At 36.6% G+C, this 22,147-nt stretch overlaps 2 protein-coding genes across 4 annotated transcripts; one reads left to right on the forward strand and one right to left on the reverse strand.

Moving 5' to 3' along the window:
* Window positions 1-27: 27 nt before the first annotated feature.
* rad51d (RAD51 paralog D) lies at window positions 28-4,840 on the forward strand. 3 transcript variants are annotated; one of them, XM_016275575.1, is made up of 11 exons: window positions 28-213; window positions 307-394; window positions 1,478-1,539; window positions 1,697-1,815; window positions 2,444-2,525; window positions 2,670-2,804; window positions 3,408-3,503; window positions 3,577-3,667; window positions 3,737-3,835; window positions 4,439-4,597; window positions 4,718-4,828. In XM_016275575.1, the coding sequence occupies exons 2-11, from the start codon at window positions 313-315 to the stop codon at window positions 4,741-4,743; spliced, it is 951 nt and encodes a 316-aa protein (XP_016131061.1). In that variant the 5' UTR covers window positions 28-213; window positions 307-312; the 3' UTR covers window positions 4,744-4,828. The 3 variants fall into 3 exon arrangements, with proteins under 3 accessions (XP_016131061.1, XP_016131060.1, XP_016131059.1); XM_016275574.1 differs by having other exon boundaries at window positions 31-213; window positions 304-394; window positions 3,765-3,835; window positions 4,718-4,840; XM_016275573.1 differs by having other exon boundaries at window positions 32-213; window positions 3,765-3,835; window positions 4,718-4,840.
* Window positions 4,841-7,433: 2,593 nt separating this feature from the next.
* LOC107587693 (DNA ligase 3-like) lies at window positions 7,434-16,183 on the reverse strand. The gene is given in 18 exon segments (XM_016275572.1): window positions 7,434-7,553; window positions 8,208-8,332; window positions 8,334-8,354; window positions 8,634-8,708; window positions 8,804-8,946; window positions 9,040-9,163; window positions 9,846-9,923; window positions 10,089-10,176; window positions 10,319-10,398; window positions 11,110-11,241; window positions 11,352-11,507; window positions 11,960-12,128; window positions 12,206-12,283; window positions 12,403-12,569; window positions 12,653-12,804; window positions 12,899-13,111; window positions 15,504-15,632; window positions 15,815-16,183. Coding segments are annotated over 18 exon segments (2,259 nt in total). The 5' UTR covers window positions 16,101-16,183; the 3' UTR covers window positions 7,434-7,510.
* Window positions 16,184-22,147: the final 5,964 nt, after the last annotated feature.

Genomic DNA, 22,147 nt, shown 5'->3' on the forward strand with positions numbered 1-22,147 from the left:
GGCTTGTCATTAGAAAGCCTGTCATTGGCGTATGGAACACTACGGAGGCTGTGATTGGACGGTTCTCCTGTCAATTACGCTGATCGCTGACTGGTGTTGAAATGTGGCGGGCGGCAATAAGAAGTCATAAAGATGTCTCCTAATATGTAAAGACACCCAAAAGAACCCCGATGTGAAGAACATAAGCGTGTTGATGGGTTTTCTAGCCATCTGGTGAGATCATCATGTATTTAGTTTTTTTAGGTGTTTAACGTAGCGTTCTTATGATCAACACTGTTGTCGATTGTGTTCTTAAACTCTGTCTAGGGAGTCATGGTGATCTTGAGAGAAGGGGTCTGCCCTGGAATAAACGAGGAATTCATTAAGGCTTTACAGTCAGAGGATATCAAAACAGGTGTTGTTGACAATGATCATAACACTCATAGCAACATGCAGTTTCAGTTCATTTCATCCTTCCTAAACTAACAAGATGTACTATAGTAGCTTTTAGGAGGTGAAACCATCTACCACTGTAATATCTTATTAAAAATGTAAAATATAAATAATAATAATAATAAAACTCACTAATAATTCTAACTTTAATATTAGATTTATTTACTGTGTAATTATCGGGTTCTTCTTTATTGTGTTGGAATATATATCTGTACATTGTGTATTTTATGCTTCTGTAGTTATTTACTCATTGTTACAAAACCCAAACTATTTTTTTTCCTTTTCATACAACCATAGATCATGGTGACCGTATCTGTCAGTCTTTAAAGTCACCATGAAATCAAAATGGACAATTCAATTTTTTTCTTTCTTTACTATTCATTTACCCTTATAATTATAATGATAAAGTGGACAAAATGACTGGAGAAGTCCTTGATACAGTACACAACTCGAGAGAAGTCTGTTGTTTTTTGATAAAGAATTAGAGGGTTAAAAAATGAGCATGCACAGATATATGGTTCACAATAAGATCAATAACATGCATTAAAAATAGATAGGATGAATTGTTCATTTCACGTCGCCTTAAAATTGACTAAAGAAACCCATACAAGCACCATTAAAGAATTCCATGTGAAGTAAGATATATTCTGAGTCTTCTGGAGCCATATGATAGCTTTGATAATGAAATTCATGCCAGAAACATGTCAAACTACCCGTGTTATTTTGGGGGGGGGGGGTATTCTTGAATAATTAATTAATTTGTGGTCCGTTCCTCATAAAAAAAATATTTGAATTGAGTTTGTCAGACTATGAACTATAAATTGTTGTGTGGAAATGAGCTGAGTGAAGATTCTGCGAAAGTTCTCATTGTGTATTCCAACAAAAAAATAAAAGCGGGGTTTAGAACGGCATGAATGAATAATGAGAGGACTATTCACTGAAGTACTGTTGCTGCTCAAGCACTATTGTCCCTTGTGGGAATTAAAGTTTTCTTTACTCCATAACTGCCTGTGCCCTTGTAATAATGCATGGTTAATTCTTTCAGTTGAGGACTTTGTCTCGTGTAACCCAGAAGAACTTGCACAAAAGTGTTCATTGTCTTACAAGGTATGTGGAATGACTTCATTTTTAGTGTGCCGGTTTTCTTACCTCAGCTAACGCCTATTCAGGGCTCACCTTTATTTACCTCTATCCATCACAGGGACAGTGTAACTAAACTAAACAAAGTTAACTAACTAAAAACTGTCCATGTTGTATTTTGTAGGCTCTAGTAGCTGTTCGGCGTGTGCTGTTGGCTCAGTACACAGCTTTTCCCGTCTCTGGAGCTGATCTCTATGAGGAGCTCTTGAGCTCCACAGCAATATTGTCCACCGGCAATCCCAGGTCCCACACATATATGTGGAGGATTCATAATATAATATAATTCAATATAACATAATATAGAATAGTTTGGGGTCAGTATATATGTTTTGAAAGTAATTAATACTTTTATTTAGCAAGTAAACATTAAATTGATCAAAAGGGACAGTAAATAAATGTATGATGTTACAAAATATTTCTATTTAAAATAAATGCTGTTCTGTGGAACTGTAAATTCATCCCGAAAATGTTTCAAAAATTCGAAATCCTGAAGAAGAAGAAAACGGTTTCCAGAAAAAAATTAAGTAGCTCATTTTGGTTTTTATTAAACATTGATGGTAAGAAATGTTTCTTGAGCACCAAATCAGCATATTAGAATGATTTCTGAAGGATCATGTGACACTGAAGACTGGAGTAATGATGCTGAAAATTCAGCTTAGCCTTTACGTTAAATAACATTTTAAAATGCATTAAAATAAAAAAACAGTTGCTTTTAACGAATATTACAGTTTTACTGTACTTGTGATCAAATAAATGCAGCAAACTTGAAAGTTATTTAAAAATCGTACTGATCCCAAAATTTTGAACGGTAGTGCATATGTATGGATTTTGTATTAAGGCTCTGTGCAAAACTGTGCTGTTTTGTCTTCAGTTTGGATAAGCTGTTGGATTCCGGGCTGTACACAGGGGAAATAACTGAGCTGGCAGGAAGTCCAGGGAGCGGGAAATCACAGGTGATCTGTTGTCCTGGAAACTCTTCTTAGTCTCTTGGTCCTGCTCTACAATTTCAAAATCCAGCCTGCTTTTATAACCTATTAGGGTTGGGTGGGCAAATGGGTGAATGTTCAATAATGCTCTGTGTCTCACACACTTTGTAGGTGTGTTTTAGTGTTGCAGTTAATATATCCCACCAGCTGAAGCAGACTGTGTTTTACATTGACACAAAGGGGGGTATGTGTGCAAACCGACTGCTTCAGATGCTACAATCCAAGACCCCTAATATGGAGGAGCAGGTGATTAAAGTGTAATTTCTTAGTAGTGCTTGCTAAGGCAAGTATCATCATGTTTGTTCAACTATTGCACATGAACGGCATTTGTGCCAATGTTGATTCCTTTAAACTATATGTGACCCTGGACCACAAAACCAGGGTCAATTGTTCGAAATTGAGATTTATACATCACCTGAACGCTGAATAAATAAGCTTTCCATTGATGTATGGTTTGTTATGATAGGGCAATATTTGGCTAAGATACAAGTATTTGAAAATCCGGAGTCTGAGGGTGAAAAAAATCTAAATATTGAGAAAATCGCCTTTTAAAGTTGTCCAAATTAAGTTCTTAGCAATGCATATTACTAATAAAAAATTAAGTTTTGATATATTCAGAGTAGGAAATGTACAAAATATATTCATGGAACATGATCTTTACTTAATATCCTAATGATTTTTGTCATAAAAGAAAAATCTATAATTTTGACCCATACAATGTATTTTTGGCTATTGCTACAAATATACCCCAGCGACTTAAGACCGGTTTTGTGCTCCAGGGTCACATATTGTATTGTATTGTACCATACTGTGCTACAGAAGTTATGTCCTTTCCTTTTCAATATACAGATGGAGGCACTTCAAAAAATCAAGGTGTTGAGAGTATTTGATGTCTTCTCTTTGCTCGCATGTCTTCAAAATCTGAGATCGAATGGCCTTCAGAAGGTATGTATTATTCTATGTAAAGGTCTGTTGATGTAAGTGGTTATTTGTTACAGAACTCTTGAATGTGCCCTAGGCGTCTGTTGGAGGTGGTTCAGTCAAAGCGCTGATGGTGGATTCAGTCTCTGCTGTGCTCTCATCCATGCTCGGAGGGAAACAGAATGAGGGTATTTGTTTACAGTATTGCATAATACTCTATCATAATGTTCTGTTCTAATTAGCATCGTACGCATTAGATGTCACAGTGCTGCTGCTTTGCATCAGGTATGTCCTTGCTGATGCAAGTTGCTGGGGAGCTGAAGATGATCGCCAAAGACTTCAACATTGCTGTACTGGTATGCACCTTTCTGTTTCCTGTTAGGGAAAACCTGGAAATATTACTGAATTTTAAATGGGTGTTTCCAGGCCTGGAAGAGTCTACTGAATATGTATTGCTAGTTTTTTTTTTCTTCCCAAAAAATATTTAATCACTATAAGGTTGCTCTTTGTGAATGAGAATAAAATGATTTTTGAAGTTGGCATAAAATTTTGTACATGCACATTATAGATCTCATAGTGAGATCTTATAGTACAATTCATCCATCTAGATGTTTCTTTTGTCATTTTGTAAAATTACACTTCTCCAAATTATTTAGTCCGCTGAAATCCTGCTCCTTTCTTACAATTGGCTGCAAGTTTGCATTCAGCTGATTTTCCTCCATCAACAACCGTTTGATAGAAGTCGCCGCCCTACTTTTCTTTTTTCGATAATCCATTTGATTTGGTTGTCACAATATGGAAGATGCTACACCTGTTCCATCACAACTTGGAAAATCCTGAGACAGTAATTACAAATGACTGGAAAAGTGATGTAAATTCACTGGTCTTGCTTGTTGCATGTTTCTCACAGTGACTGTCCTTTGTAATAAAAACGGATATGGTGAAATCTTGCATTGAAGGTAACAAACCATGTGACCAAAGATGGAAATGGGCATTTGAAGGCTGGACTAGGACAGTCATGGAGTCATGCGCCGCGCACTCGTGTGCTCCTGCAGAGAATAGAGGGTGCAGAGACTTCATCCTTACGAACCGCAACTCTGACCAAATCATCACGACAGGTGGTTTTAGGCAAAATTGTCTTGATTTTCAAGAATAACTCAATAGAGTCTTTACTTAATGGATACGCATGGAACATTACTTCTACTTACTGATGGTTTTTATTTTTCTATCATCTTCAGGCTTGTCATCTGGTAGAGGGGTTTGATCTTTGTCACTGGTCTGAAGAGAGGAGAACCTCTATTTCAGGCAAGAGGAAACTAGAGGAAAGAAGTAAACCCTGACAACAAAATTCAGTGACAATACGAATTGCTGTCCTTCTTTTGATTTCAGACAGACTATATAGGAGGTATATTTAGAGTCAGTGTAAATATGTAAATTATTTCTACAAAATGTTTCCGTTGTGGTCTTTGTCAAGTGATAAGAAATTCTTTTTTTAATTAACTTTTGTAAATGTCCTGTTTAATGAAGTCAAAAAGAACTTGCATTCTTTTTTTTTTGTTAAAAACATTTGCATAATGTTGCCATCTTTTTATTTTCAAAATGAAACTGGGAAATGAGTATCTCTTAAAAATAGATTTGTTTTCCTCAGTACCAACAGTAAAAATGAACCCCACTAACCATTTTCAATGGAAAAACAAAATACTTTTTGCATTATTGTGCATCTCGCCTCTGTGTGTCAGTATAACTCCAAAAATTACTGAGTGCACCTTGCGGATTAGACGAGGAGAAAAAATCCAATGCTTAAAATTGTCCTCATGTTATACAGACACTCACACAATCACTCCCCCATTGCACGCTAGACTGACTCTATTCAGGCACGAATCAATTTCTTTGTGCATAAAAGGCTTGTTTTAATTAGAATGATTGTAACAGTTGAAATTACACACAACTACCATTACTAAGCTAGAGGGCTCTTACCGAATTTACTCTACACAATTATTCATTCCACAATCATGCCTTATGGCTGTTACTATTGTATTGTTAATCACTCGTCCTGTGCCCAAGAGTATACTCCATACAAACATCCTTTTCAAAACAGATAAATGACACTATCACGATGAAGTCATCAAAATCATTACATGTATTGAGCTCTTTCAAGAATATGCTTATGAAATGAGTGGCAGCACTAGTCAATGACACCAAAAACAGTAAAAAAATTATAAATATGCAAATTCATAGAGAAAAATAATATGTCAAAACCAACTTGAAAAGCTATTCAACTGAATGTTTTCTAGTACAATGTGTGTAATACCACAATGTGGTAAAGCAAACAAAAACATGAGTTTGTGACACCTTTAAAAAAAAAGTTTATTCAACTCTCATGAACGACAGCATTATTGCTGTAGCTGCAGGTCTGATGAAATAGGTTTAATGTTCTGTAATGAACAATGTCATTATAGGACAAAATGCCTGCGCTTAGTGGTAGTGTCCTTCCTGCAGGCTCTCTACCTCATTCAGCTGGGAGGAACCACCCTCCTCTTTCGGATGCATTCCCAGATCCAGTTGGAGGTGACGCTCTGAGCCGGACTGTCGTCCTCTGGCTCTCCCAGTGTATGTGTGGCTGAAACGGAGTCATACTCATGCACCAGATCTCCATTGTACGCTAGGAAGTAGCGCCGAAGCTTCTCAAAGTCCTGCACTGACTCTGGGAGGTAGAGCTTCACACCTGTGAAAATGTCCAGTAGTGTCTGCAGGAAGATGGCAAGGGTTTTAGTGGTGAAGGATCATATCAGCAAAATTATACCCTTTAGCTTTAAAAGGAAGAGTTCACTCAAGAATGAATATTCCGTCATAATTTACTCATCCCCTCACTTTGTATTTTTATGCAGATACTTTGAAAAATCACTCTTTTTTTTTTTTTTTTTTAGTCAGTGAGGTCCAGTGTTCATAACTTCTGTTTGGAACCTACTGACTCATTTTATAGACAAAAACAGTTTAAACTTTATGTAGAATATCTTCTTTTGAAAGCAAGTCACACAGGTTTGGAATGACAAGAGTAAATAATGTTAATGACAGTCTTTTATTATTATTATATTTGGGTGAACGATCCCTTTAAGTACAAAGCAACCAAAAGAGGTAAAAACAAACCTTTTCATTCTTAGGGTCAGTTGTTTGAACGGTCTGCAATTTGCTTTGTCTATTGCTGTGAACAGGTTCTGTTTTTATCTGAAACAACAAGACCACAGGGTTTGAGGAGAGAAATTATCTAATAATGGATAAATGAACCATGGCATGAAAGACTAAGCCTGTGTTCAAAGAAAACACGCTGGCATTTAAAAGTTTGGGGTCAGCAAGTTAAGCTCAGGTCAGTCAAATGAATAATAATGAAAAACATTTCTTGACCATCAAATAATCATTAAAATGATTTCTGGAGGATCATGTGGCACTGAAGACTAGAGTAATGCCTGCTGACAATTAAGCTTTGCTATTACAGGAATAAATTACATTTTAAAATATTGCAATTTAAAATAACTTTTCTATTTTAATATAATCTCTCACAATACTGCTGTTTTACTGCATTTTTGATCAAATAGCCTCAATGAGCATAAGAGACTTCTTTCAAAAACATTAAAAAAAACACTCAAATCTTAATGATCTTAAACTTCTGAACAGTAGTGTATACCGTATATGGGTTCATCAAATAACAAACCTTCTTGGCATCTTGTTTCTCTGTGGGTAGTTTCCTCTTAACTGCTGGCGAAGATGATTCGGTTTTCACTGCCTTTGCTTTGGGAGTATGACCGTTTTCTGAACAGTTGGAACAATTACAGAATGTAAGAACTTTTTTAATGGTACTTTAATGATGCAAGTGTCACATTTGACAAGTATAGACCAAACAGGATCTGTTCATGGCGAACGCTTACTGGTCTTGTTAGCTGTGGAAGCTCCATGAGATGTAGAGGGAGAGCTTCCTCCACTCTCGCCTCCTGAGGAGCTCTTGTCATTTTGGCTAGTTTTGGACGGACCAGCGGTCACCTCAAAATCACAGTTCTCCTTTGAAATGCGATACAGCTCCTGCAAAAACAAACAAATTAATAATAAAAAAAGATTCCAATATTTGATTTACAACACACCCTAATAGTTTGCATACATTTTTTTTATAAGAAAGATAATTTAAAGTTGCAATTACACAGAAGTAGCAACAGCTATTCTTTCATATAGCAACTTACATCCAAGTATGATTATTAATATATATATATATATATAGGACAGGGACTTGGTTCTACCCATCAGCTGTTGGCTGGATTTTGTGATGTGGGCGTTGCACTAAAAAATGAATGCGAGCCTGCGATTGATTGTGGAGGGGCGAGGTTTAAATGAATGGAGAAGTCTGGCATACATAAAAGAAAAATATGTTGTTTTACCGGAAGATCGAGTTATGACATTCTGATTAAACATTCTGTGGTCAAAAACAAAAAAATGAAACCTAGATTGTATTGTGAATGACTCATCCTTGTATATAACATGTATGTAGAAAACAAATGGTGATTAGGTGAATTTTCATTTCATGTTGATTTATCATTTTCATCATGCTAAGAAAAGATTGGTTTGAAATGACATGTACTGTAACATTATCTTTGAAACTCCTGATGGCACATCCTACAGTTCCTGGTTGCATATGCAACATGCATACAAATATGCAAAATATAATTTTACAATCAAGTGTACCTTGAGCTGCTGAAGGTTAGTGGCAGTCTTCCAATCCTTGTCGTCTCGCATTCGAGTGCATCGTGGAAAGCGGATGGATATGCCATCTGCAGTGTGCATTTCTGATTTGGAAAACTCTGCTCCTGTTATTTCCCAAACTGGTGCTTTCTGCAAGCATTGACAAATGGGATTTATTACTCCTTACAGTCCAATACACAACACAAACTACTAGAGTTTCAATTCAGTACAAACATCTTAAACCTTTGAGTGTTGTACGCTCTACTAAACACATTCATCTGAGTTAAAGAGATAAGCCAATAAAGTTCCTTCATTGCCATCACATACTCAACAGTAACCAGGCTTTTAACAGAGTCTCATCAAGCTCATTTCACATTACAAGCACATAAACATCAAGCATCCCTTCGGTCGTATTAGGAAGTGTCTTACTTCTGGATCTCGGATAATGAAATCTGGGTAATAGTTCTTGACGATCTTCAACCATCCTGGGATCTTGCTTGGATCCTGTGATAGCGAGATGGATGGGAAACTATTGTTATGTATCTTTTATAAATTTGATGGGGCAATGGAGGCACTACTGATTAAATCAGAAGATTTACCTTGCCAATTTTGATAATGTCCAACTCCTTCTGCAGTCTGGCTAACGTGGCGTCGTCATAGCCTCCTGAACACTTGGTCACAGTGCACCACTTCTTGGATTCTGGGTCATAGCATCCCATGAGGAAACTGGACATAATTCCACCTGGCACACAGAAAAACCTAATGTTTCAAAACTGTTACACTCTGAAGTTTAGATATTGTTTAAAACCATTTGAATTGGACTGCTGATGCTGACCATTTGAGCCTTTGCCATAGAAAGCTCCAAGCACCACAAGGTCAGCAGTGTCCGCCATTGCTCCTTCATTCAGATAGTCCTTCTTAACCTTCAACCAGTGTCGTTTGCCTGGTTCATAATGTCCCTGCAACGGTAATTAAGCCACAATGCAATGCAATCATTTCAAATGTGATGAATTATCCAGAAGTAACATCAACCATGATTTAAGTATCTATTTGACCATACTGCTTGGAATTGAGACTTTTGCCACACAAACCAGATTACAAATGCAACATCTTTATTTCCTAAACAGTAATTGGATGCCATTTGATGAATCAAGGACTGCTCACAGCAACGCAAATTTTCAGCACAAAAATTCGGTCTAGTTTTCACATGTGATTTGTCCGTTCAGACCAATGCGTAAAAAGAGACAAGAGTGTTCCAGATTCTTTCTCTGCTAATCAATGTCGCTCAGCAAAATACTCTGTTTGTGAACGCCACCAAGTTACAGTTTTATATAACAGCAGCGGTTCTGGGCATAAAGCAAATCTTATTGGTCGGCTAGTTTTATTCACTGTGTGATGGGAAAAAAATTAGAACACCACTCTGGAAAATATGTCACATTGATGGCACGCAAATGTTTGTGTTGGTCTGAACAGATGCATTACAAGCCTTCATTTAAATAATTGTTTATCGCATTGAATTTTCAAACTCAGCATTTGTCTTGTATGTTTGAAGGCCTGTACACATGGAGCTTACAGCATACCATTTCAAGTACTTCAGTAGGCAGCATTGCTAGTATTACATTCAGAACATAGCCAACATACCTTGATATCCTTCAGAACCAACCCCTCCAGTCCTTCTCTGATGACACGTGTGATCATTTCTGCCAGGTCAGCAGCTCTCTGTTGGGACACAATGTCATTAGCTTTATAAAAACCATCCACCCTGAAGTCTTATCATAACATCAACCTTTAATTAACTTGACCTGCCTACACATTTGTAAGCATCCTTGAACATTGAGAATATATGCATCATGGGTAGAGAAAGAAAAACACTGCAGAACTGACCGTGACGTGCTTCATTTCTGAGAAAAGAATCCTGTTAGGAACTTCCACCATATTGTCAAGGAGAAACTTTCTTCTCTCACAGAGAGGCCTGGAAAACATCCCCACATCAACATCTTTCAAGTCTTATATTAAAAATATCAATCAACCTTTAATATAAATGTTGTACTGCTCTCTAAAACCTGCAATAACGTTCAAATTAATGAAAAATGCATTCCTTTAGGTTGACTCACTTGTCCATGAGACTGACACCATTAAAATAAATGCAGTCGAACACGAACAGACCCACTTGAGCGTCCTGGAAAGCTGCTTTCTAAAAACACAGGGGGAAAAAAAATCTTTTTTCAGCAAGCATACATTAAATTGATCAACGTAAAAGTAAAGACGCTTATAATTTTACAAAAGATTTCTATTTCAAACAAATACTGTTCTTTCTATTCATAAAAAAAAAAAATCCTAAACAAATGTATAATAAAATTAAATGCTGATAATAAATAAATATTTTTTTATTTTAATATAAATATTTTAATAAATAAGGAGTTAAGCAGCTGTTTTTTTTACATTGATAAATGTTTCTTGAGCACAAATCAGTATATTATAATGATTTCTGAAGGATCATGAGACACTGAAGACTGAAGTAATGACGCTGAAAATTCAGCTTTGCCATCACAGGAATAAATGATATTTTAAAACACATTAAAATAGACACCAGTTACTTTAATTAATTACAATAATATTTGACCATATATTCAATTTTAATCAAATACATCCAGCCTGGGTGAGCATACAAGACTTCGATCAAAAACTATTTGAAAAAATCTTACATATCCCAAACATTTTGAACAGTAGTGTAGTGCCCGAGTCTACATGGATTCATTTGTGACTTTTTTTTTTAAACAGCATCCATTCACAGATGAATGAAAGTCAAGTTTGAAATTACATGAGAATGAGTAAATAATGCCAGTTTAAATCTATTTAACTAATCTGTTACAGAACCTCAAAAACATATTGCTTTCTGGTTTACCTTGTGTACTCCAAGAGTCCCAAAAGGCAGCGGTTTGCTAGTCTTTGTATCAATAAGAAGAACTTCAGCATCAAGGATCATGCTATGGCCACCAGGAAATGCCTGCGGTATGAAATCTTTAAAATGGGCGACCTGTGGGAGAAAATCAAACTCTTTAACATAGATTTGAATGGTTTTAAACATGTATATAAACATATCCCATGGCATTCTATTTGAAAAGCTAACCGACAGGAGGTCCTGACCTTGTGTGGGAGTACTGGTTTGAGACTTCGACTGAAGTAACCGAAGTGATTGCCATTCTTATGGACCTGCACACGCTCACCATCATACTTGATCTCAGAATACATCCCATTAGGACACTTCTTCATGGCATACTCAATAGACTTACATGCTTCTGCCTACAAAATCAAAAACAAATTCAATCAAGCAATTGATAAAATTTTTAAGAAAACATTAAAAGTATTTTATTAATCTTTTAATGTTTCTTAGAAAAAATATTTTACAATAACGTTATGAACATCCTAGAATCTACAGACTAGTCCAATTTATGTAGTTTTGCACATTCTTAATACTAAATGTAATTTGTAACTAAAGATGTGGAATTAAAGGGATAGTTGACCCAAAAATTGAAATTGTCATCATGCCATTCCAAATCTGTGTGACTTTCTTCTGTGGAGATATTTTGAGAAATATCTCAGGTATTTTTCTGTCCTTACAATGGTCACCAAAATATCCTCTTTTATGTTCAACAAAGTAATTCACACAGGTTTGGAACAACATGAGGATGAGTAAATGACAGAACTTTCATTTTTGGGTGAACTATCCATTTAAGAGCAACAGTGATTCAGACCAGCATTGGCTGTACGGGGGTCATCAGAGACGCCTCCACGCTGAGGATCTTTCTGGGCCCTGTTCCATTAGAAGCGTCCTGCTGGTTCCGTAGCACCCGGTCAATTACGTCACCAAGGTTACGGGAAGCTTTGAAGGCATCATAGGCGTTGGGGTCCACAGCATCCAAACTGATAAGAGAAAAGTCACACTGAATAAGCCAGAATAAACACAATGCCTTTAGGTACTATTTGCTAGAGTCACTTACACATGTTTAGCCCCAGAGTTGATTTTCAGATCATGCTTGACCAAACGAATGTAACACTTCAGATCATTTCCGGTGCATCTGGGAATCAAGAAACACAAGTTAAGCTCTTCTTAAATTTCAAACAAATGGAAAACACTTTTTATTTTTTTCAAAGTGAATTTTATAAAATCAAAGTGTAAATATGATTTATATCTTACTTTTTAGCAATGTCCTGCAGCTCTGCCTGCTGATCATCCTCCTTTGTGAGTTGGGATAGACGGCTCAGTGAAGCATCCACCTCTTGGATAGTCAGAAGACTCTTGGCTGCTAGAGGGAAAGACTTGCTCTGCTCGAAAAATATCCGCACCGTCTCTGAAACATCTCCCTTTATGAAGCCGATAAAGATCAATGAAGAAAAAGGTCAAATATTTCTCAAAAGAACTGGCATACTTTGAAAAAGAAACAAACCTGTTCCAAGTCTTGCACCATCTCATCCTGACTGCAATTCAATATGCGGCTGACAAGCTTGACAATCTGTTTGTCATTGAGGTTGTAGACATTCTTAACCACTCCTGGGAGGAGAAGCTTCACTGTCATGTACAAATCTCCGCAGAATTTGTCTGTGAAGATGTGGGAAGGAGATTAAAAAGATGCCTTTTGAAATCACTTTTTAAGCTATTGGTGTTAATGTTGGCCCAAATTTTCCATGCTCACCTCCACCAGAGCCTTTTGTTAAGAAGTCTCTGATGATCTCGGTCTTGGCGTTATAGCTGGACTTCTCTGCGACTAAGGCACAAAGTTTGCGGAACTCCCGCAGTAAACAGTCTTTATGGTTGGGGTCACATAGCTGAGCTGATAAAGCGCTACCCTGAGTGGGTTTGGCTGGAGATGGTCCAGGACTGGAGGAAGAGGAACCTGCCTTGGTAGCTGTGGACACAAGAGTGTTAAACCTTATATTAAGTTGGCATGACCATATTAAATGATAAGATTATACATTTATATCATTGCCAGCCAAAATTAACTTTTGTTTAAAATTGGCTTTGGTGGGTCAATAGAATTATATGCAAGTTGGCAAGTCATTTTGTAAAAGGAAACAATAAGAATGACAATCTGATCCTTATCCATGCAAATTCAAACCAAGACACACTAACTGTCAATATATACAGTACTAAGTGACTACAAAGACAACTTGTATAAACTTTTATTCCTAAAATTATATTTAAAAAAACTACATATAAAGATTAAAAATATATTTAAAAATACACCACAATTTATTCGATTATTAAAACTATTATAGATTATTATTATTATTCAAAGAAATAGATCGTTTTATTCAGTAAACTCTGCTACGAAAAAAAAAAAACTATTTTACATATTAAACAGCCAACTGTTTTAAGCATCGATAATAAGAAGAAATGTTTCTTGAGCAACAAATCAGCATCAGTGTTTCCCCTGCCATTATATTAGGGGGGCGAACACACACACACAAAAGTGAGCCCACTCCCACTAGTATTTGTAAATATTAAGCCGCAAAACGATTCATATTTAAATATGAATTCTGTGTCTGTGTTTATGAATGGCGCAGATGCGCGGTTTTGTTTACTACTCGTACTGAAACGCTCCCGGTGATATTAACGTCTGCCGTCTCACTAATGAGAACATAAATACATGAACAACATCTCCAGAACTGCTCCGAGAGTCACTTCATCAGCATTTGACAGTTTTATTTGAGTAAAACTATCATCATGTCATACACACAGAAATGTAAAGGTATTCACGGCAACCCATCAAAATAAAAGTTCGGTTTAACTTGAGGGCATTGGCTGTTACTCACATATTACTATTGTTGAGTAGAATGTACGTAACAGGCTGCTACTACTACTACTAAAATTATTAAAACCTTATTTTTAAGGAATAAGCATACAATATTTCTTCAATGTTTTAATTGTAATATTAAATTACCTTTATTTTCCAAAAAATAAAATTGGTTTAATATTCATTACTTAAAAGACAGATTAAATGAATGTTTTATGCCGTAAAACAAAAGTAAATACACAACACAGAATTTCTGAGCAAAAAAATCATAAGGCTATTGTAAGAATAAATTAAACTTGTTTTATGCTTTCAAATTAGACATGCTAAAACAGAATTTGGTTACAATAAAACATAAGGTTGGGCAAATAAAACATTTCATAGGGCCCTAAACGTAACATTTGTTAAACTTTTAATAAATTGATGATAAATTGTTTAAGTTTCATGATTTTAATTAATTAGACATGCTTTTTGATTAATAAAATGTAATTTAACCATTAAAAAAAAAACACACTGAGCATATTACAATGATTTCAGAAGGATCTTAAAATTGGCTGCTGGAAATTCAGGTCTGCCTTCACAGGAATAAATAAAACATAAAAAAAATATTAAAACATAAAACAGTTGTTTAAATATTAATACTATTTCACAGTATTACTGTTCTTACTGTATTGATCAAATAAATCCCCAAACTTTTGAACCATAGTGTATATTACAAAAAGCAAAAGCAACAAACAAAAATATCAACAAAAGAAAACTGCAATGAAAAAAACTAAAAAACAACACATTTTGTGCAACTCTCTTGGCACTGTACCTGTGAAGCCAGAAAACTTGCGAGGAGCATTGACTGTTGGATCAGCTAGCGGTGCCGACAGCTGCCCACTGTTGTTTAACTTTGCTTGCACTTTCTTCTTTGGAGATGCATTGGCTTTGGCTGCCAGTTCTGTTAAAGAAGAGAAGAGAAGAGAAGAGAAGAGAAGAGAAGAGAAGAGAAGAGAAGAGAAGAGAAGAGAAGAGAAGAGAAGAGAAGAGAAGAGATGAGAAGAGAAGAGGTATATGTCAGGTCTGCGATGACATCTGATCTGAACTAAACAAGGAGAGTAAAGCTAGGGGTAACAGTGCCTGAATACCTGAAACATGCTTATTGATTAGTTCTTTATCCTCATCCTGAAGTTCCTCCCATCCCTCCAGCTCTGTAATGTCGTACTGAGCATATTACAATGATTTCAGAAGGATCTTAAAATTGGCTGCTGGAAATTCAGGTCTGCCTTCACAGGAATAAATAAAACATAAAAAAAATATTAAAATATAAAACAGTTGTTTAAATATTAATACTATTTCACAGTATTACTGTTCTTACTGTATTGATCAAATAAATCCCCAAACTTTTGAACCATAGTGTATATTACAAAAAGCAAAAGCAACAAACAAAAATATCAACAAAAGAAAACTGCAATGAAAAAAACAAAAAAACAACACATTTTGTGCAACTCTCTTGGCACTGTACCTGTGAAGCCAGAAAACTTGCGAGGAGCATTGACTGTTGGATCAGCTAGCGGTGCCGACAGCTGCCCACTGTTGTTTAACTTTGCTTGCACTTTCTTCTTTGGAGATGCATTGGCTTTGGCTGCCAGTTCTGTTAAAGAAGAGAAGAGAAGAGAAGAGAAGAGAAGAGAAGAGAAGAGAAGAGAAGAGAAGAGAAGAGAAGAGAAGAGAAGAGAAGAGAAGAGAAGAGAAGAGGTATATGTCAGGTCTGCGATGACATCTGATCTGAACTAAACAAGGAGAGTAAAGCTAGGGGTAACAGTGGCTGAATACCTGAAACATGTTTATTGATTAGTTCTTTATCCTCATCCTGAAGTTCCTCCCATCCCTCCAGCTCTGTAATGTCGTCGATCTTCTTTGTGGTGGCGCGTGCTCTCTCAAGCTTCTCAAAGATGCACTTCACGTGGTACCACTCCTTCATTTCCCCTGCAGACTCACTAAAAGGGTTTGGCACTATCCTGCCAATCCGGACCAGCCCCTTCATGATCTTGTCTTTGCATTTCTTGCAGCCAGCCGTGCCACGTTTGGCATATTCCACACAGTATCTCTGCTCTGCCATGACTGGTCGTTCACTTCGCCACTCAGGCCAAGCAACGTGGAAATAAGAGCCGGAGCTGAGACTAAACTGTCGAATTTGTGGCACACAGAAAACGATGCCACTGGGGCTAGACACAAAGCCCCACGAAAATATAAGAGCCCTCGAGCACTGGAGCGACTACACACACACACACACACACACACACACACATCTGATTCCTGTTTAGGACAATGAGTTGGGAAACATTCATAAAATGTAATCTGCAAGACAATTATAAGTTTATGGCACGTAAGAAAACTATTCCAACAAAATCTAATTTTAGTTCATGTGTCAGTGAGCAGCGTGGATGTTTTTTTCCCCCAGCAAAGTGAATTTAAATTCCTAGTATGTATAGGATTCAGCAGATTCTGAAATATGCACTGATGCTGAGAAAAGCTCGAAGCTACAATCATCACATCAGTCCAGAAGGCATTTCAAGGTTTCTACTCTAAACACTCCCCTGTGTTTACTAAACACAAATATAAATGCACTTTTAATTCACCACACCACATCTTCATGTTAAATATGCTCTATTATAACATACCATTACAGAGATCAAGGATTGCAGATTATGCAGTCAACAAAGATATAATTTCTTGCAGGGTATCATGGGAATGGAGCATCTGTAAATATTTTCCTATCCATATCTAGACCATAGCATGTTAATTAATCAGATAAGCATGTTAATATGGCATCAGTAGTTACACTAACAAGCTAAAGCAGTATGTTGAATAACAATCACTGAAGTGTCACTGGGTACAAACATCCTATTTTTCAATACAGATTTCATCCAGACAACCCCACTTCGGTAATAATAGTCTCCTTAAAGGAATATCTTATGAAAGTATTTCCATGTGAAATAAATGAAGAAAAATTAAGGTGGATTCACTAAGGAATTACACAGTTTCTTCGAGATGGTCCTCACTGCAGAACACAAGATCCAGGGGGCGAGGCTGGATCCAGATCCAACTCCTCCCACCTTACATATACCTAACCCTACCCGTCTCCCCCCCCTGAGCCCTAAACACCCCCATCTCCACCCCTAACCCTACCATCTCCACCCCCTAGATGTGGATCCAACCCTGCCCCCTGGATCTTTGTTCTGCAGTGAGGGGCTACATGGTTTCTTCAGTATAATAATAGTCTGGATGAGATATCTTATGTAGAGTAGACTATCATTTATTTTTCCTCCAAAAAAGCACCAGTAGCAAAACCTCTCTATATGTGTGTGACTTCTTTATACAAAAAAAAAAAAAGATGAGGAAAGAAAGTTTCAAGAAGGAAATATCGATTGGGTTTTAAGCAGTCTCGGTTCACTTGTGTGCTGGGATGAGGTGAGATGTCTGCAGTACATTTCTCCACCTCAATTAGGGAGTAAAACATGGGTCCCAAAGGACAGACTGAAGGGAAACTAATGGAATGATTCATCAGTCAGTGATGGCTTGTTCACAATTAAAAACAAATTAAATGACAATGAAGCGGAATGATTAAAGAAAGAAAATGGTCTTTTAACAATATAGACCAAAAATGAGGGAGCACATTAAATTCATTGCTCAATCGGAGATTAACAGGGCCTGATCATATCGCGAGAGGCCCCTGAATATATATGTTTTTACATTGCACTGTGCGTGCAGAGAAACCTGTGGGCCCTCATGCTGTAAGGGGTCCTTTGCACTCTATGAAGCAAAGGGCAAAGGACTCAGTCTGATAAATGTCCCAAGGGCCTTTGGTGTCCCTGACAGTCTGAAGCTCACTGTGCCAATCCATAATTCAGCCCTATACTTTAAAACGGACTGTACAAATGGAAGTGCAAATTGAATGTAATGTTTTTGGACACTTAAAGGTACAGTTCACCAAAAAATGAACATCTGCTAAAAATGTACTGATCTTCAGGGTTTCCAAGAAGTAGATGAGTTTGTTTCATCATCAGAAGAGATTTGGAGAAATTTAGAATTACATCACTTGCAATGCTACATTTGATGCTAAAAACGGTTTAAAATTAAAATGCCTTAAAGATAGAACTGTTTCTTACAAACACACAGCTTTTCGCAAGAAATTCATTGATAGACTGGAGTGAATGTTTTTATCAGTTGTTTAGACTCTCATTCTGACGGCACCCATTCCCTGCAGAGGATCCATTGGTGAGCAAGTGATGTGATGCTAAATTTCTTCAAATCCTTTCCGCTCATCTATATCTTGGATGGTCTAAGGGGGAATGCATTTTCCACCAAATTTTCATGTTTGGGAGAACTATTCCTTTAATTGTCTGTTAATTGCAATTAATTAAAAAATGTATTATAGTTTATAATTTATACTAAATGCAGTTAGTTGAAACTAAGTGTGCTTTTTTGACACACTGAAGCAGGACTTAAGTACAGCTTTATATGTAATTTCATAATTACTTACTGTTGTCTTTGAAATATGGTTATATACTTTTAAGATTTGAAGTACACTACAAATGCACATACAGATCGCTACAGGCCAGCTTTGGAGGCCCCTGACAGTTCAAGGTCAACTGTATTGACCATAATCCAGCCCTGAATGTTAAAACAGGATGCATGATTATTTATTTACATTGCATTGGCTTATAAGGAGACAGTATGTCAGATCGAAAACCCAAAACCTTCCCTGTGATATACTCTGCCCTGAAGTGTGCCGCAAATTATATTCATAAAACAAATAAGCGAGTAAGCACAGACCTGCTCGCTTTGACTGATACATTAGACACGCGGACTGCCTTCAGTCTCTCCCCGGACTAATGAAAATGTGCATTGTAACATTATTATTTCCACTGATTTCTTTCCAACCCAATGTCAGGACATTTAATCTTTTATTTATCACTCTCTCTCTCTCGCCACTACACCCATCATTGGCCTTATTTTTCTTTTCAGCGTAAATCAATATTGGTCTTGAGAGTTTTCACTCTGTGCTTTTTCCTTATACCTGTCTATTTCTTTGACTCATGTCCCATTTCCCTCCTTTAACATCTGTTTCCTTCTTTTTTATTTCTCCGTTTCTCACGGTCTGTGTTTGATTTCCAATTAAGCTGTCTCCAGGCTTGAGTCCTCCTGCATGACCTTTAGCGGCTGCAGTGCTGAAGGACACATGTTGGCTCCACATTCAACAGATGGATGTATACTTACATTTAAGGCTTTTAGAAGATGCTTTTATCCAGTGTGACTTACAGAAGTGGTTTTGCATCTCATATGGGAGCATTGTAATCAACAGATGACAAGCATGTCACCTGGAACACTATTTGCTAAAGAAGTGCTTCCTGTACAAAATAAAACAAGTGCTACAAGACGTACTCTTCAGCATGCTTAAAGTATTAAAAAACACATAAAAAGGACTAACTATATATTATGATATATAAATAATATAATATAACATAAAATAATATGATACTTTCAAATAATATTCTTGTGTAAACTGAATGTAATGTTTTCCGACTTAATTTGCATAGTTGCAATTAAATGAAAATGTATTATAGATTAAATGTATATTAAATGCAATTAGTTGAACTTTAGAGTAATATACAGTATATATATACATACAAACCCGATTCCAAAAAAGTTGGGACACTGTACAAATTGTGAATAAAAACAGAATGCAATGATGTGGAAGTTTCAAATTTCAATATTTTATTCAGAATACAACATAGACGACATATCAAATGTTTAAATTGAGAAAATGTATCATTTTAAGGGAAAAATAAGTTGATTTTAAATTTCATGGCATCAACACATCTCAAAAAAGTTGGGACAAGGCCATGTTTACCATCCCCTCTTCTTTTTATAACAGTCTGCAAACGTCTGGGGACTGAGGAGACAAGTTGCTCAAGTTTAGGAATAGGAATGTTGTCCCATTCTTGTCTTTACAAAAATGTGAGGGGTGTACTCACTTCTGTGAGATACTGTATGTTACAATATGGAAGAAAAGATCTGTTGCTACTTCCATTTCATCACAACTTTAAATTTCTGGGCCAGTTTTGCTTTAATTATCCCTGATTTTGGTTCCAAATGATTGGTTATAATAATTTTTGGAATGAGAAAATTAGGCAAAAAAATAAAATAAAAAAAATATACACACACACACATACAATTTGCCCATTTTATCTTCAAGGAGACGAATATCCACTAGTCGCTTAGAAAAGCACACCTCTTTCTCTCTAAGCTGTAGGATTTGAGGTATCATTCATGTCTGTAGTACAAATGGTGCGGGATGAGTTGCGTGTCAAAGTTTAATACTTTGGTGTTTGGTGAAATCTGTAACCCAAAGAATGAGCAATAATTAAAGGGATGATGATGGATTTTGACCCCTTGCCATCCACTTGTCCTTGGAGGATGATGGGAAATAAAGACCTCATCTAGTTGAAATAAGCTGTGAGTCACAGGAAGACTTTTAGAACTCCACAAGCAGCTTGAGAAGTCACAATCATTATCTATAGATTGAACTTCCTTTTTCTTGTTTAGAGTGTGATATTCATTAGCCCTTCATTTCCTCAAAGTGATTAAATGTCCCTGGGAACAAAAGTGGAGAGTGGTTGTGGGATATAGAAGGGCTGTCATTGATGAGGGCTCTTTTAAGTGATTGCAGTCAAAGCTGCTGGATGTCACAAGTGATTTTGAGAGGCTGCAAACAGAAATGTGTTAATGCATTAAAGATGAGTATAACAATTATGGTATGTAAGACGCAAGATGGGGCTTCTACTTTATTACTAATTGATTAAAAATCTATAAATCAAAAAAAAAAATCTATAAATATTTTACATATATATAAATATTTTCTGAGAAAATCCACAAAATGAAGATAATTCAAAGACATGACATTAATGTGGAATAGCATTAAATAGTCAAGTGTTGAGCCAAGACAGTAAATGTTTTAAAGAATTACCATGAACTCACTGAAAAAATATGCACAATCATAAAGTATATAATAATATATTAAAAAATCATCACAAAACAATTTCTAGTCCTCGATTCTGATTGGCCAACAGCTGTTTTATTCACAATAAAACAGCTATGACCGCTTCACCCAACGGTTCTGTGTATCACTGTGCAAAACCCTTACCAACACCAGCGATCAATATAGCATCAAAACTGTTCCATGCATTATGTATTTCAGAAAAATTAACTTTTTAATGTTTATGTAATGAATTGTGAGTGACCCCTGCTGGAGTTATGTTGCATCAATCACCTTTGATTTTGAGCACACGTCCTTCCCCCGTCAAATAAACTTTTCTCATGCGGGAGATATGTTGTGTGTGTCGGCCCACAGTTTCCAAAGTGCAGAGGGAATATTACTGTATTTACTAGTTTTCTGTTTCAGGTAATGTACTGCATGTCCATGAATTTACACTGTAATGATGCTAGCAAACTCGTCCTGTGCTGTGAATTGGTTTGTGTTTGATTAGGGCTGGAGCTAAACTCTGCAGAATACCGGTCCTCCGTCCACCAGACAGAAGATGCCCAAAGAGCCAAGGCAGCGCTGGCGCCGCAGACGCCTCCCTGAACACAATCAAGCAGTGGTGGGCTGTCAGGGCCAGCAAAGCCTTCTCTGCTGGCCTAAACACTATTAGAATCACTGATTTAGTTTTAATATATTTTTCCATGAATGTGTATTAAATTATTTCCAATAGTCTATTCTCTTCATTTCATAGCTTTTCTCTTGGTTGCGCTGCTTCCAGCAGTGTATGTTTATATTAGAGCTTTTATCCAATCATATTTCAGCAATCGTGTTGCCAGGGTCAAAGAAATCTGCCTTAAGGCCTTCAGAATCAACAGTGCAGGCGTCTGTTAGCTTAAATCAATGGCAATGAAACCGTTGCTTGAACCAATCAGGTTTCGAGTTGGCAACACCAGGGCCATCTAGCTGGCTAACGATAATGTCAGCATTTTCTTGTCCTTTGATTTGATGGTCAGCATACTAGCTAGCAAACAGCATCACTGTAAATCATTTTATTAAAACTTAGTAAAACTTTTATGACTGTTTCTCAGGTTTAGATTTTCAGTGCATTTTGAAAAAAATAT

This window comes from Sinocyclocheilus grahami, unplaced genomic scaffold, assembly GCF_001515645.1.
Source record: "Sinocyclocheilus grahami isolate Dianchi unplaced genomic scaffold, SAMN03320097.WGS_v1.1 scaffold95.1, whole genome shotgun sequence".
NCBI lineage: Eukaryota > Metazoa > Chordata > Actinopteri > Cypriniformes > Cyprinidae > Sinocyclocheilus > Sinocyclocheilus grahami.

Bases quoted from the DNA above. Each gene is read 5' to 3' on its own strand.
- rad51d (XM_016275574.1), top strand. From the start codon at position 313: ATGGTGATCTTGAGAGAAGGGGTCTGCCCTGGAATAAACGAGGAATTC. The intron at 1,540-1,696 runs GTATGTGGAATG...TGTATTTTGTAG, and splicing joins AGTGTTCATTGTCTTACAAG to GCTCTAGTAGCTGTTCGGCG. The intron at 3,668-3,764 runs GTATTTGTTTAC...GCTTTGCATCAG, and splicing joins CGGAGGGAAACAGAATGAGG to GTATGTCCTTGCTGATGCAA.